Source organism: Diadema antillarum, unplaced genomic scaffold (assembly GCF_040938485.1).
Source record: "Diadema antillarum isolate AM-2024a unplaced genomic scaffold, OU_Dant_1.0 seq00000105_RagTag, whole genome shotgun sequence".
NCBI lineage: Eukaryota > Metazoa > Echinodermata > Echinoidea > Diadematoida > Diadematidae > Diadema > Diadema antillarum.
The window spans coordinates 1,494,268-1,511,526 of record NW_027271191.1 but is presented as its reverse complement, the minus strand read 5'-3'; the positions used below and the strand labels follow the sequence as shown (position 1 = coordinate 1,511,526).

The 17,259-nt window shown below is 38.8% G+C and overlaps 1 protein-coding gene across 1 annotated transcript in view; it reads right to left on the bottom strand.

Moving 5' to 3' along the window:
• LOC139726953 (HEAT repeat-containing protein 3-like) overlaps window positions 1-17,259 on the bottom strand; it is a 100,767-nt gene that overhangs the window by 4,116 nt on the left and 79,392 nt on the right. The window contains exons 14-15 of the mRNA XM_071637941.1: window positions 14,546-14,634; window positions 1,638-1,781 (exon numbers count right to left, since the gene is read on the bottom strand). Coding sequence (XP_071494042.1) covers window positions 1,638-1,781; window positions 14,546-14,634 — 233 coding nt within the window. The remainder of the gene's footprint in view (window positions 1-1,637; window positions 1,782-14,545; window positions 14,635-17,259) is intronic.

Sequence of the window (17,259 nt, the reverse complement as noted above, 5' to 3'; positions counted from 1 at the left end):
AGAGTTGAAATCAAGCAGACATTCAAGAAAAGTATTACCACACATGGCTTCAGCACACTATAATTTCCAAGCAAGAGGAAATTGTAATTGTATAGCAAGGCAAAAGACATAGCACAATTTTAACATTCATCAGAATCAAATTTCCCCCTAATGTAAGTTTCAAACATCCTGTTTTTTCATAGTTACAGTCAAACCCGCCTTAACTCAATGGCCCGAATTCACGAAGGTGGTACAAATGAAACCATGGTTTAAACCATGGACAAAAACCATGGAGCACCAAGTGTCCCACGGAATATTTCGTTACGAAATTGGTCATTTCATCGACAAAATGACCGTTTCGTAAACTTCATGGACGAAATGTTAATTTAGTTACAAAATGTTGTCGTTTCGCTACAAAAGTAATCATTTCATCGACGAAATGACTGATTTCGTAACGAAATATTCCATGCGACACTTGGCGCTCCATGGTTTAAACCATGGTTTCATTTGTACCGCCTTCGTGAATTCGGGCCTTTATGTGCCACGTTCGCACATCCGACTCAGCCGACGGCGTGCCAACTTCACATATTCCACTCAAATGCACAAACCCGCCCAAACCGATCGATAAATCGCCAAATGCCACAGTACGATGAAAGCGTTTCTCGTGATTTCTTTCTTGCATGTTATGTGGTGATTGACTAACAAGCAGTGTTTTATACTGGATTTGTGTGCAAATTCTAAGTTTCTGTCACTGCTTTGTGTGCAAAAGTCATATATCTACAGTAATATAGCTACTGGGTATTCGAAAGAAAAGCAGTTATAGATTTGTCATAGAATTTACATAAATGCAAAGCTTGGCATTTTCTCTCCAACTTTGCTCACTTCGTCTACAATTTAACAGAAATCTACAAAAGTTGTCAAGATTTGAAGAACATCATGTTTTCTCAACGCATGACTACGTTGGTGCCTCAGAATAATGTGGAACATGGGGGTTTCCACCATGGCACATAAAGAGTTAATAGCAGACACCTGTCTATCAGTGGCCATCTGCCATATTCAACCACTGAAAAATGCCCCCCGAGAGAAAAGCCCTGTTAAAGGCCCTGTGTGCGGCGGCCAACTGTCTAACACAGCCAGCGGCCACAAATTTTATTTTCCGTTGTAGATTTTAACCTGTCTGCAGCAGCCACAGACCCACATGGAGCCACAGCCCAGCAAATAATCTAGCGTGTTTTTCTGCCTTGTAGCCATGCCAGTCATTCATGGGTAATGGTCACTGATCGCCACCACTGCATTCTTTACTCACTCAATCATGATAATGCACTAATGTAAAGCTTTCTTCACGATTGTACAATTGCTACTGCAATTGCTACTGCAAAAACTAGATCAGCACCGGCATTGTTCAATGCATGAAACACACGAGTGCATAAATACACAAACATGTACATGTACACTGTAAGTACTTAGAGATGTACATGTATACAACGATGATACGCACATGCACATGTAGGCAATGCACACAAAAGTCGGATAACCTGTCTATAGCGGCCACCTGTCTATAATACCCACTCTTTTCATCTCCCTTGGGTGTCCAATAGACAGGTTTGACTGTAATTTCAAATGAGTACAAAAGAGGTGAGAGAAGTGCCATGACTAACAGTGAGAAGTGACTCCGTGTCTTTGCGTTTGGCCAGGATGCTGCCAATACCTCCAAGGATCCCAACAAGATTTACCCTGATGTGGGGTGAGGCGTTCCCTCCAGCAAAGGAGCACAGCTTGGACAGATGAACCTCTTTGAGTGCCTACAAAAAAGAAATGTGTACAAGTGAGGCACAAGATACATTTCACCTTCACAGTCACCCCAGTATAACAAGATTAGCTTTTACTAGATACTCCATTTCAAATGGTTTCTGCTCTGTTTTCAGTGTCTCACACAAACTTCTGTGTATTGCAGTACTTGAAATGAAGTGAGTATAGAAAGATATTGGTGGTAATAAGGTGAAACTTAAGCTTTTCATACAAAGATAGGACATAGTCTCTGACCTGACAGCAAGATAAATTCTCATACTAGGCAATCCTTCTTGGGGAAATTGACAAACTACTTGGTACCAGTACTACAGAAGAACTGCAGTGAACTACACGCTGATTGGAAGCATCCTGTCTGCTCTTGATCACAATTATGCAGTAGTAGTTGCAAGAGGTGAATAAATAGCCATTCACAGCAGGTTGACTTCTCTTGAATGAAACGTATGCTGTGTAGGCTAATGCTGTATGATACATGAATGAATTATGTGTGTATGACTCACGCTCGTTTAATTAATGCCCCAGTCACATATAAACACGGATGCTCAAGGATCTACACGGTGATCCGGGGAGATCCAGGGACGTCCGAGGAGATGCGGGATTTTGGTATGACTGTACACAGGGTATCAACACGGCATCTACATGGATAAGGCTGGAAGAGTGCGGCATCTACACGGACAAACACGGCATCTACACGGATAAACACGGCAGCTACACGGATCAGCACGGCAGCTACACGGCAGCCACACGGACCACCCCAGATTGCTCTGCCAACACGGCAATCCCCGGAAGACGCCGGATCTTTTTGACCTCCAAAAGTTGCCGTGTTGGCCTCCCGGCGTCAACACGGATCTCTCCCCAGATCAGATCCGGGGTGGTGCGGGGTGATCCGGGATGTCTATGTGACTGGGGCATAAGCACATTCAAAGAACCACATGGGACAGCACACAAGTTCCTTTGCTGAAATCTGCTGGCTAAGTGACTATTAACCAGTTTTAATTGTTGCTTTGCATGGACTTGCCTGCTGATTCAAATTATAATATATAACCATTCATAAACCGGATTATCATAACAAAACATTTTGGTACATGCAAATGAGAAAACAACTACAAATGTCCATTGCCATCCCCCTGCACTAGCAGCAGCTTTTGCTTCATCTGCACGTTTGAGCGAGGGACAAAGATCCCCTCCCCTTCTTCAAACATGAAGGTGAATATTGTGAAACTAGACACAGCTTCACAAAACAATATCTTGTATAGAGTATAATGCATCTGTATACAAAATTCAAAAGTACTATCTGAAGATACGTCACCTGCATGCAGAGTGGCTACAGGATAGCCGCTAATGCCCCAGTCACACAGTTGCTCAAACAATGCTTTGCGTCCGGCGTTGCATTGTAAAAAGTGTAATTTTTAATGGATTTTTTGGATGCAACGCCGGACGCAGAGGATTGTTTGAGCGACTGTGTGACTGGGGCTTAAATTGTGAAATTTGACCATATACAGTGAAACCCCGTTATAATGAGTTCGGTTATAACGAGGAAACCGCTTATAACAGGTGATCGCGTCGGTCCCATTTTCCCTTGCATGCAAACCTATGGCAGAATGAATCGGTTATAACGAGTTTCGGTTATAACGAGATCCCGGTTATAACGAGGACAATTTTGGTGCAATCATGATAAAGAAAAACATAACAATTTGATCGGATATAACGAGGTTCCATTTCTTGACTAAATTGTCGCTTTCAAACACGCAACAAACGAAACATTGAAAACCGAATTCACGTTATTCACGTCTTTTTCCCCGTTTTGCTGAGAACGACCGTTCCTTTCATTTTACTTCCAAACCACGCAATATAAGAGCACACGGAATGCCTTCCGATGTTCCTACTGAATTGTAAAACATAATCATTCAATTTTCTTTTTCGCGAGATACACGAGCGTGATATTACCGGTATAGGTCAGACCACAGCGCAACGAGGAAAAATAGGATAACGCATTCAAAAACTTTTCATGTAGTGACACTTGCGGCCAAAAATGGACAACTGGAATGCGTGTGCAACTCATAATAATATCCTCTCCATTTTTAGTTCCGAATTCCAGTTCTTTTGCTGGTTAGCAAATGTGAGTGTGGATGATTGAAGCCCAATTAATGAAATCATCGCGATCCCAGCCGAGTGACAGTAGTGTAAAAATTGTTTTAATAACGCATTTTAACCTACTTGATCGGTGTTCAGAAAAAAGAAACAAACGCATTTATTAAGTTTGAATAGATCTGGATTTGTTCATTATCATGATAACTGAATATGAGTGTGTATGATTAAAGCCAAAATACTTAATGAAATCATCGTAATCCCTCCGGGTGACAGTAGCATAAAAATAGTTGAATAGCGCATGTTAACCTACTTAATCGGTGTTTAGAAAAAGAAACAAACGCATTTATTAGTTTGAATAGATCTGGATTTGTTCATTATCATTTGACATATATGATAATTTAAATATGAGTGTGTATGATTGAAGCCGAAATAACTGGTGAAATCATCGCGATCTCGCCGGGTGACCGTAGCGTGAAAGATAGTTGAATAACGCATATTAACCTACTTAATCGGTGTTCGGAAATAAAAACAAACGCATTTAACAGTTCAAGAACGGAGTCGATGTACAAATCGCGAAGAGATTTTCGGAAGAAAATAAAGAACACATTTTTAATCCCTTCGGGCGCAACGATCATACATGGTATGAAATTACAGCCGAAATGATTCATGAAATTATCGCATTCCCCGCTGGGCACTAACAGCGTAAAATACCTCGCAAGTTATAAACGGTAAACAAGGCATGTATGTTATTGTTACCCTGAAATCATCGCGATCCTCGCCAGGTGACAGTAGCGTAAACAAAGTTGAATGACGCATGTTAACCTAAATCAGAAAAAGAAACCAACGCATTTATTAGTTTGAATAGATCTGGGTTAGTTCATTATTACAATTTTAACGCTGCATTTCACAATGAAGATTTTTCCTTTCTTTCAGAATGGTCTACCAGGTACAGATTTGGGTCAAAAGGATCACAACCTTCCACATTCAATCCTGTCGCATATTTTTCAAGAACGGATGTACAAAAACGCGATGAGATTTTTTGGAAGAAAATGAAGAATGCATTTTAATCCCTTTGGGCGCAACGATCATACATGGTATGAAATTACAGCCGAAATGATTCATGAAATTATCGCACTTCCCGCTGGGCACAAACAGCGTAAAATACCCTCGCAAGTTAACGGTAAACAACGCATGTATGTTACCCTGAAATCATCGCGATCTCGCCAGGTGACAGTAGCGTAAAAAAAAGTTGAATGACGCATGTTAACCTAAATCAGAAAAAGAAACCAACGCATTTATTAATTAGAATAGATCTGGGTTTGTTCATTATTACAACTTTAACACTGCATTTCACAATGAAGATTGTTTCTTTCTTTCGGACTGGTCTACCAGGTACAGATTTGGGTCAAAAGGATCACAACCTTCCACATTCAATCCTGTCGCATATTTTTCAAGAACAGATGTACAAAACGCGAAGAGATTTTTTGGAAGAAAATAAAGAACGCATTCTTAATCCCTTCGGGCGCAACAATCATATAGTTGATACAAGATTACTGCCAAAATGATTCATTAAATCATCGCATTCCCGCTGGGCACTAACAGCGTAAAATACCTCGCAAGTTACGGTAAACAAGGCTTGTATGTTACTCTATCTGCGCTGGTGTTTAGAAAAAAACAAACAAACTTCACAACCTAACTCATTTCAGCACCTACTTTTCGTCTAATTCACAAATAAGTTCCTTTTATTCTCTCAATAATAATGATCCATAATTGTGTAATAACAACGCAAAGGATGTCCTTAGGTTTCGTTTATTAGGATATGATGTCGTGCTTATGTTTTTCTTTGTTTTATGATGCGTACGGATATAACGAGGTACCGGTTATAACGAGGTAATATCGCCGGTCCCACGGACCTCATTATAACGGGGTTCCACTGTATAAGGAATATCAGGGAGAGCATCAAGAACTGTGGAAGAGTAAACTATGATGTACACTATATATAATCTGGAAGAAGTAAGTATAAAATGTGATTGTCAAGTGCATGCAAGAAAGTGCACCAATATGCGACATTTTACCTGTAAAAGATGGAACACTGGGGCAGCATCAGAATAAAATTAGGTAAAGTACATGTATGGCACTCCTTACAAATCGTAATGGAATCAACTGAAAAAAAGTGATTGCCGGAGAGGAAGCAAGACAAAAATTAAAATGTGATACTTGTCCCTATAAAAAAAAAGAAAAAAAAGTGGATCCATAAGATAGAGCATTACATTAAGTATAGACATGTATGTAGATTTGACCAAGATAGACCAGTTTCTGAAAAGTTTTTGTGTGATTTTTTGTTTTTGCAAATTGAATCTGATGCAATTACAAGTGCACTATTACTCTATTAGGCTCTGGAGCCTTAGAAAACTGATGAAAAACTAGAAATGTCGCTATGGCGACTGATGCCTCCGCCATAATGCATGATTCTCCCAATAGGCGTATAGTAAAATGTCTTCACAATGTGTGATCCATGACAGTTTCACATAACAAATATTGAAATGACAGGTTTGTCAGAAATGTCTTGAACTGGGTTTGCCTTAATTTTCTAAGAGTGCAGGTACACATATTTGGGGAATTGAGAATTTTTACTTGAATTCTGACAGACCTTTTTACAAGTTTATGAATTGAGTAATTTCCAAGGTATGAAGAAAGAGTGTAATGACGGTACAAAATTCATTTTTTTTTTTTTTTTTGGGGGGGGGGGGAGGCAGGGCATCGAAACCTGGCTTTTGACCCTTAACCTTTGACCTTTGACCTTCCGGCTGGAAATTTCCCAGAGAATCTCCATTAGGTAATGCATGTATTAAGTTTTGAAACTAATAATGCAAGCATTGCATATACTAGTATATGAGGGAAATTGTAAAATTTTGAGATGACCTTGACCTTCGACCCATGACTATTGACCCATGACCCCTAAATTCCCTAGATAATCCCTGCCAGTCAGTACATGCGTATGTACCAAGTTCCAAGAAGATACATTGAACCATTTGCAAGAAAAGTGATATTGCAACATTTTCACCTACCCTTTGACCTTTTGACTTTGACCTTATGACATGAAACTCTCTCTGGAGAATCTTTACGCAGTAGTACATGTCCACACCAAGTTTCAAGAAAATACCTTTGGGCATTGCATAGATATGGGGGAAATTGCAACATTTGTAGCATTTGACCTTGATCTTTTGACCTTTGACCTCTTGCCAATGTCACTAAAATCTACTCAACTAATTGTCCCATCATACATCATCCTTGGACCAAGTTTGGTGAAAGCTGCTTCATCCAGTTTTGAGTTATCACGTAAACAGATAAAATTAGGATTTGACCTTGATCTTTGACCTTTGACCTCTGTCTGATTTCACTGAAAAACTAATCAAGTAATTGTCCCATCATACATCATCCTCCAACAAAGTTTGGTGAAATTTGCTCTATCCAGTCGAGTTATCACGTAAACGGATACAATTTCATGATTTGACCTTGACCTTTGACCTTTAGCCGATTTCACCCAAAATCTAATCAAATAATTTCTCCATCATACTTCATACTTGGACCAAGTTTGGTAAAATTCCAGTGAATATTACTCAAGTTATCGCATAAACGAAAGCGGACGTACGGACGTACGGACAGACGGACAACCCGAAAACATAATGCCTCCGGCACCACTTCGTGGCGGAGGCATAAAAATTGTTGCAAAAAATTATCCACTCCAGTGCATTTGTTTTCGCTCAAGCTCATCTCTGCAACCCTGGGGTCACAGTAATACCCGGGGGTCACAGTAATACCCAAATGTCTGACCAAAAGACTAGTATTCATTTCATTTGCATATAATTTGCTTATAAGAGGTATTAGGAAAGTCTGCTATGTCGAAATATTGGATCCCATGAGATTTTTGTGCCAAAATTGGTTTTTTTGGCTAACTTGGTCAATTTCGGGGTGCTGAATCCAAAAAAACTTTGGTTCCATTTTTTCCGACGTCTTCAGCCGCAATTTTGAATTTCAAAATGGCCACCATAGCAAACTGTATTTTGACCCAATTCTCATAATGTGAGCATCATAGAAAGTTCAAATTTGATGCAAGAAGCATGTTTATGATGTCAGACATTCTGATACACCATTTTCTGATATTGTAGATTGTTTTAATACAATCTGTAGGCTGCCATCTTGAAATTCAAAATGGCCACCATAGCTAAATGTATTTTTACCCATATCTCAGGTTGTAAGCATTATTGAAAGTATGAATTTGGGGCAAAAAGCATGCCTGTGATGTCAGACATGCTAATATATACATTTTTTTTGTTTTAAATGATGGATCATTTTGGTTGGTAGCCATCTTGAAATTCAAAATGGCCACCACAGCAAATGTCATTGGGCTTATATCTCATATTGCATGCATTGTGTAAGGTTTTATTTGGGGCAAAGAGCATGCGTATGCTATCAGACTTTCTGAAACATCTTTTTCTGAAATGATGGTCCACTTTGATATCATTGATGTTGAACATTCAGATGAACTTTTCCCCTCCCTCAAATTGCAAATCATTTTTAGGCTGCCATCTTAACATTCAAAATGGCTGCTTTTCAGCTAATATCTCTGGTTACAAACAACTGTTAGGCATATCAATGTTTATGGTGGCGTACAGTGTACATTCTTTTAAAAACACACACACATGATTATATACATTCTGTAATAACAGACTATTCGCATTGGCTGCCCCTCTTGAAATTCAAGATGGATTTCAACCCATATTTGGTGCTGTAAGATCTTTAAACTGCAAACTCAACCATGCTGGAGCACTCATGTCTAAGTCAATCATTTCAATGAATAGTATCATTATTGCATACGCGGGACTGTTTCCTGTAAACTTCCATGTTGAAATGCAAAATGGTTGCCATGGGAAGCATTCCTTTAACAGCATTGCACTTGGGTAAAATTTGTAAATGGGAAATCATGTGATTCTGGTGTCAAAACAAATAACTTTCAGAAGTACCTCAATAACTATGTCTGAGTGACTAAATGCCCCCATTTAGACGATTTGGGGGCAGGGTTTAAGTAAACAATATTACCCGTATACCGGTACTCAAAAACTCATGGGATACCCACATTTAGTTGATGTCTTCAAGACTCATTCCTTGCATGTGTTTTTGAAGTCACAGCACTTACTGTATATAGGGCTGTACATAGGGGAGAATTGGTTCTAAATTCTTCCAGAAACAGTGAATGTTGCATTTCTTCCCATCGAACATGATTATGAATTCTGTGGCTATATACCGTTGGTGTAGGATGCTCAAAGCATTTAATTGCACAATTTATGTATATCCTCTGGAAATAACTACATAATATTCCCCTGTAGTAAAAGCACAAATTAGGTTGTGGTTAGTTCTCTGGATGTGTTGTATCGAGACTCTACGAGGGTAAAGTGGGAGATTGTCCTGGTTGAAGTCATCCATGGCCAACTTCTAGAAGGCATGAACTGTATCATTGGACATTCTGCAAGGCTTAGATAATTCTTGGTCCATCTGCTCTTTGAGACATCCTCAAATTTTCAACCTCAGCTGGCGCCACAAAAGACATGACCAAGCAGACCTTTGTTTTTCCGTAACAAAACTGTAGAACGTAATCTCTTAAAATGTCAATTGTACTTTATCATTTCCTTTTCCAGTGATGGAGCAGACAACATGCGATGCAGTAAATAAAGCAAAGATCCATCAGGAGAATGAAAAATACTATTAATGTCAGTGTAGATACATAATAATCATCAATACAAATATCTCTGATTTTTCCTGTTGCTCCTGAAGAAGCATCTGACACATGCAATGAAATGAGGATATCTCCTTCCTCGTGACGGGTGACAGCTCCCATGGCATCTTTGGTGAACCCTTTGCTTCTTTTCTTTTCATGATGTGGTATCTGTGTCAGATGGAATTGACTGCTCAGTGTTTCAACTTTCAGGCTGATTATTTGGCTCAATTTTGTGGGTTTCTTAGGCATGGGTATGAAAAATGAAATTTTGTTAGTGAGAATTAGGCGGCCATAAAATTAGAAGATGACGAATGATTGTGTAATTACTTAGAACTTATACCTTCCGATAATTTATCGTCTAGCAATGACTGGATAATGACAGGTCTACCAGACTGTTGAACCAGTGGAAGTGTTATGAGAAGTTAGCGATCCTCTTAAGCTTAAAGGACAAGTTCACCTTCATAGACATGTGGGTTGAGTGAATGCAGCAATATTAGTAGAACACATCAATGAGAGTTTGAGGAAAATCAGACAATCCGTTCAAAAGTTATGGATTTTTGAAGTTTCTGCTCAGTCACGGCTGGATGAGAAGACTACTATAGCTTGTGATGTCATATGAGTACAACTATATAAAGAAAGTATAAAGAAAATTCAAGATATTCTCACTTTTCTCACATAATAAAAGGACACTCGACTTCTCTCTTTCAGAAGTCAGGAGAAATAATATTACCCCTAACATAAGTCAGTAACATGTCGAAGAAATGTGCACTTTATTCAACAAGAGACCCGCGGGTCTAGCGCTCACCTGAGCATCGCAAGTTCACCTTTCACGCAGTCACTTATCTAAATTATTCACAGCTCTACCAAAATTCGACCAGGCATTCTCAAGTAGAAGATGAAAATGTACAATAAGGGCCCAAATTTTTACAGATTCCTTAATTTGGGGGGATTGGGGCCCCCTGGGGCCCTCTGGGTGGGGCATGGTGCCCATTTTGATAAATTGAGATCCTGACCCCCTAGGGATGCTACCTGCCAAGTTTGACGAAAATCCATCATGAGGTTTTCAGGAAGAAGATGAAATTGTACAATTCAGGCCCCAATTTGGACCTTCCCAACCACCCCCCCCCCCCCCCTGCCCCCAAGAGGGGCACCCCTAGATCTCCTATGAACAAACTCGAAACTACAGTCATTAATGTACTCACTCATAGTATTATCTTTAGTAGCTCTGTAACTTCTGATTCTAGAGAAGATTTTTAAAGATTCCTTCATTTTGGGGGTTTGGGGCCCCCCCCCCCCCCCCCCCCCCGGGGGCCCCCTGGGTGGGGCATGGTGTCCATTTTAATAAATTGAGATCTTAACCCCTTAGGGATGCTACCTGCCAAGTTTGGTGAAAATGGGTCATGGGGTTCTAAAGAAGAAGATAAAAATGTACAATTTAGGCCCCATTAGGACCCCTCCTCACCCCCCTCCCCTGGGTCCCAAGGGGTGGCACCCCTGATTCTGCCATGAACAAACTTGAAACTACAGTCATCAATGTACGAACTCATAGTATTAACTTAGCTACATCACTTCTGGTTCTAGAGAAGAATATTTTTAAAGATTCCTTAATTTTGGGGGGTTTGGGCCCCTGGGGGCCCCCCTGGGTGGGGCATGGTGCCCATTTTAACAAATTGAGTTCCTAACCCCCTAGGGATGCTACCTGCCAAGTTTGGTGAAAATGGGTCATGGGGTTCTCAAGAAGAAGATGAAAATGTACAATTTACGCCCCATTAGAACCCCTCTCCATCCCCCTCCCCTGGGTCCCAAGGGGGGCACCCCTGATTCCGCCATGAACAAACTTGAAACTACAGTCATCAATGTACTAACTCATAGTATTAACTTAGCTCTATCACTTCTGGTTCTAGAGAAGAAGATTTTTAAAGATTCCTTAATTTGGGGGTTTGGGCCCCCCTGGGGGCCCCCTGGGTGGGGCATGGTGCCCATTTTAACAAATTGAGTTCCTAACCCCCTAGGGATGCTACCTGCCAAGTTTGATGAAAATCGGTCTTGGGGTTTTCAAGAAGAAGATGAAAATGTAAAAAGTTTACGCACGACGGACGACGCAAAGACGGACGCTGGACGAAGGGCGATCGCAATAGCTCATTTGAGCCTTTGGCTCAGGTGAGCTAAAAAGTCAAGTTTTGTGAAATTCTCTGTTTATTTTCCCTATATTGTTGCACGCATGTGACATCATACACTGTAGAAGTCTTCTCCTCCAGCAGTGATTGCACAGATACTTTAAAAATTCATAACTTTTGAACGGATTGTCGGATTTTCCCCAAACTTTCACTGATGTGTTCTACTAATATTGTTGCCTTCACTCAAACCACATGTATATAAAGGTGAACTTGTCCTTTAATGACTTTGGATCCAATCTCACATGGTGTACAATATTGCAAGAGCTGAATGTCTGGCCTGTCTCATATTATCCCAGATAGATTTCTTTTTAATTCTTTCAGATACAAATTCTTAGTACAGAACATGAAAACTTCCCTTTTCATCTCTTTCTATTAATATCTCCCTTGAATGTTTCAGATACCTGATTGCCAAGCACCACATTCATCAGCTTTTGCAGTTACTGTTTTTGTAGATTAACCTCGTGTGATGGTTTTATAAATTGCTGAGGAATTCTGATGCATCCAAAGTGCCACAAAACTGGGCTGTCATTGCTCCTTTGTAGTTTTAGAATCATTGGTGGTACAGCAGTAAATATCCTGATAATTGATGACCCACACAAGGGCAATCAGAAAAAAAAACCTATTAATTCCTTATTCATTCTGTGTTATTCCAGAATACATCCATCAATTATGAGCTCCCTGATGAGCTGTTTCAGTTTGTGGACAACAGGCTTGTGAATGAGATGTCTGGTAGGGTGACCATAACATGGCATTTTTTGCCATTGTGAGACTTTTCCTCGTTTGTCTTCATTCTCTCTAGGCAATATCAAGTTTTTGAAGATCACATTCAATCGTATCAATGCTTGCTTTTGTACAAATATTTTAATAACTGGGGTTAAATATAAAATTGATGAGGTTCCAAGATGCCAAACAATGTGCTGCCTGAGAGGTAAAAACAAATCATGTGTGTATAAAGCACATAGCTGTGTAGCATGCAGTATGTTAACTGTATAGGCCTACACCCACCTAGCTACTATGGGACTTGGGATGTAACGCATACACGTATGCCCACACCGGTCATATTGAAAGTGGTATGGACCCCCCCCCCCCCCCCCCCACACACACACAAAAAAAAAACAAACCCTTTTTTTGCCCCTCAGCATGGCTTGATGATGTCATTGGAATCTCGTCCTTACATTTTGAATTTATGGCAGCCATTCTGAATGGAGAGATGGCTGTCATTCTGCGTGACCTGGAAATTAATTTGATTTAACTAGGACAATTTTGTCAAATTCATCTTAGGTGCTTACCACGGTATCATTTGTTTTTCTATGGCCACCAACTTGAATTTCAAGAAGCTTCAAATTTGGTGCAAAATGCATAGTTGTGATGTCAGTCACTCTAATATATTTTTTTCTGATATTACGGATGATCCACAATTTTGACAATTCTTTTCTGATATTGTGGATGATCCACAATTTTGACAATTTGACAAAATTGTCCTAGTTAAATAAAATTCATTTCCAGGTCATGCAGAATGACAGCTATCTCTCCATTAAGATCAGATATTTAATGATCCACAATTAGGAAACAGCTGCACTGGAATGTTGGAAACAACAGGCATGTGCATTCTTGAAAATTTGATGCTCTGATAATATCAATTGCAACCTGAGATATGGGTAAAAATTCTGTGGCAGCCATTTTGAATTTCAAGATGGCAGCCTACAAATTGTATCATACAATCCACAATATCAAAAAAAGATATATCGAGTGACTGACATCACAACTATGCATTTTGCACCAAATTTGAAGCTTCTACAATGCTCACCATATGAGATATGGGTCAAAATACTGTTTGCTATGGCGGTCATCTTGAAATTCAAGATGGCAGCCTACAATTCATATCAAAACAATCCACAATATCAGAAAAAGATATATCAGAGTGTCTGACATCACAACCATGTATTTTACACCAAATTTGAAGCTTTTACATTGCTCACTTTATGAGATATGGGTCAAAATACAGATTGCTATGGCGGCCATTTCGAAATTGAAAATGGCGGCTGAAGACGTGGTCAGAAAAAATGGAACCAACTTTTTTTTGGATTCAGCACCCAAAAATTGACAGAGTTAGCCCAAAAAAAAAAAATCAATTTTGGCACAAAAATATCACGGGATTACATAGTAGCCTCTATTATGTCTAATTCAAGAAGATATAAATATGTTCGCCATCAATAAAATCACACTAAGCTTAAGAACAATGTAATGAATCTCCATACACAAGTCGCATGTAAGCGCAGTGTGACTTTGGCAAGTTATTTGTAAATACAACTCTTTGTGAAACAGGGTCCTGGTCTCTTTTTAATAGCATTTCACATGGTACATGTACCAGTTACAACAAGGTAAAATCGCCTTCATTTTAACAGGTTTCCCCAGTATGTGATTAGCCTAAATGAAAAGTAGAAAAACAGAAATCAGATTTTCCTGCAACTCCATACCCTAGTGTATAAAACAACAACAAATAAACAAACATACATACACAAGAAACAATATATAACTCACAGTATTTACACTATCTAAATCAGATATTGTATACAATGAAAAACGAGATGACAAACTATAGACATACCTGACTACACCATGCAATATTCACTCAAGGTAATGAAAGGTTGAAAAGCAAACAAGAAAGAAATTTTTACATTTTGAGTGGAGTGTAAAAAGAGCGTAAGCAATTTACCTCTGGTACACACTGGATTTGTGCCATCTTTTGAAAAACAGCCCTCAAAGCACTTGTCAGAGCTTCTATTAACTCATTGCCCACTGGAGCTGTTGTAGAATAAAACAGATACACACCAGCAAATATGTCGGTATTCATTCACATCCACAAATATTTCTCAAAGGGAAATGGCCATTATATTACATTATTCAATAATTTCTCTGCACATTCTTTATGAGAATTGACAAAGTCACTGCTCTAATATTGCAGGTAAATGTCAATTTCATATGTGTTCTCTTCAGCCAAGTTACATACCTGTATCTGCATCAGTACTGTCAATACATTTTACTGGCATTAAAATTAGAGATCTTCTTTGAAATGGGTTTCTAACAAAATTACAATTAATTTCAAATGTGTGACATCTTTGTCATTCCATCAGTAAACTAGCTTTAGTTTCACGTAGCAGTATAGGGTTTTGCAATTCATTTTATTTTTCATATAGCTACATTTTTCCACTTTCCATCTTCACCTATTGAAAATGATTCATCTTTATTTCTATATGATATACTTTTGCAGACTTTGCTAATCTAGACTGCTAAATGTATTTAAGTATGTAATAACGTATGATAAATGATCAAAGGGGGTGTCGCTGGATGCAAGCTGAATTAATTAGAGCTTGTCTGTACAAACATGGTGTGATAAAGAAATAACCACAAACCAAGGTGCATGCAATCTTCCAAGATGACAAAAGCATAAAATTATGGCACACATATCAGCAGCATACCAACATATATTTACACACACACACACAAACACATACAGTAAACCTCGCTTAAGTCGACGTCGCATAAGTCGACAACTCGCATAAGTCAACCTGATTTTCGTTGCCAACTGAGCTGAAATACGTGTTAATTTTATCGTCTAAGTCAACATAATTTTTCGCTCAAAATCTTATCACCATTCTCTGACAAAGAATTGTTTTCCCGCTCCGATTTGCAGAATTTCTACCCGGTAATTCGCTAGTGTACGGCGCGGTAGCGTTCGCGCCATGCATCCATTGTCTTGTACGCCAGAATAGAAAGGGCACACACTCATTTACACTGGAGTATTAAATGTAGTACCCAAAGGCAGTTCACTCCCCCTTTTCTCCCTCTCGTTATTCTCAAAACACACAAATTGTGTACACCTATAAGTCCTACTAGAGATTCATTATCCGAACATGAAATAGGTGTTTTTGTTAATCCGAATATTCTAACATTAACTATTCCGCAGCGGTATTAGAAACCTGGACCCGTTTCTAGAAAATTAATTAAAATGCAACTACATTGTAATTAAATGCAACTAAAAATATCAAATGCACATGTATCAAATCACACACAACTTTGCATTGAAGGGCAGGTGCTTTGCTGAAAAGACTTGCATTCGATAATCATATGAAACTAGAAAATAATTGTTCAAACCTGAAACTCAATTGTATTTAAACGCATCTCTAAAAATCAAGTGCAAGTCCATCAAATCACACGCAATGCTGTATTCAAACGCAAGAGCGTTGCAGAGAAGACTTGCAGTTTTTGTACGAAACTAGAAACTGCATTTAACCCTATTCCAACTGGGGGAGGTCAAATTGACCCCCCCCCCCTCGACATTTCGTGCCACGATTCCGCAACGCGCAAAGATTTTGCAGCGTCATTTCATGACTTTTTTCATTGAAGTCTCCCACATATTTTGAGACCAAATTTGCGACGTCCAGGTACACTGTTCTGACGTTACGTAATGTTTTGCATATGCATGTCAACCCAACAACGGCTCAAATTTATGCTATCGTGTGCAAATCCAATGCAAATTGTGTTTTTTTGTTAAATTGATATGAATCAGATTATTTCAACTTTTAACCATTGAAATTGATCAATTCTAACATAGATAAGCTTGAAAAAGTGCCTGCAACAAATTTTGGCAAAAAAACTATAGAAAACAAAAGGTCAAAAGAACAATAAAATACATAAGAAATTAACAAAACAATAAAAATCAAAAGAAATTAATTTTGATTTCGCTATTTTTTTAACAAGAAAATAGTTTGACGTGTCTTGAGGAACTCTGACACAAAAATTTAGGGATCCTTCAGTCATTCTAATGGAGTTATAGGTGAAAATGATTTCATGCATAAATTTGCATAATTAATTTACTAAAAATAGAAAGCCAATATTTTTCTATTGTATGACCATATAATCTTGTAGTTGACATCCAGCTCTATCTTCAGGCAAAATTTTGCAGCGATCGCCAGATTGGCGGCCGAGATCTGAAGGGGGGGGGGGGGGGGGGAGCCAAATTGACCCCCCCCCCCATAAAAACTTGGTCTCAAATAGCCCAGTTGAAATAGGGTTAAAAGCATCTCTAAACAATTATGAAAGTGCGTTATTGTTGAAACGACTTGCATTATTTTTTATTTCGTACACAAAATTAAAAATCAAATGCAACTCTGAAAATCAAATGCAAGACCATCAAATCACATGGAATGCTGAAAAGACTTGCGTTTGATAATCATACGAAACTAGAAAATTGTAGGGAACTTTTTTTTTAAACTCAATTGCACTTAAACGCAACTCTAAAATTCAAATGCAAGTCCATCAAATCACACACAATGCTGTATCTAAAACCGCAAAGAGAGTTGCAGAAAAGACTTGCGGTTTTTGTACAAAACTATAGAAACTGCATTTAAACAAATAAAAATCTATATA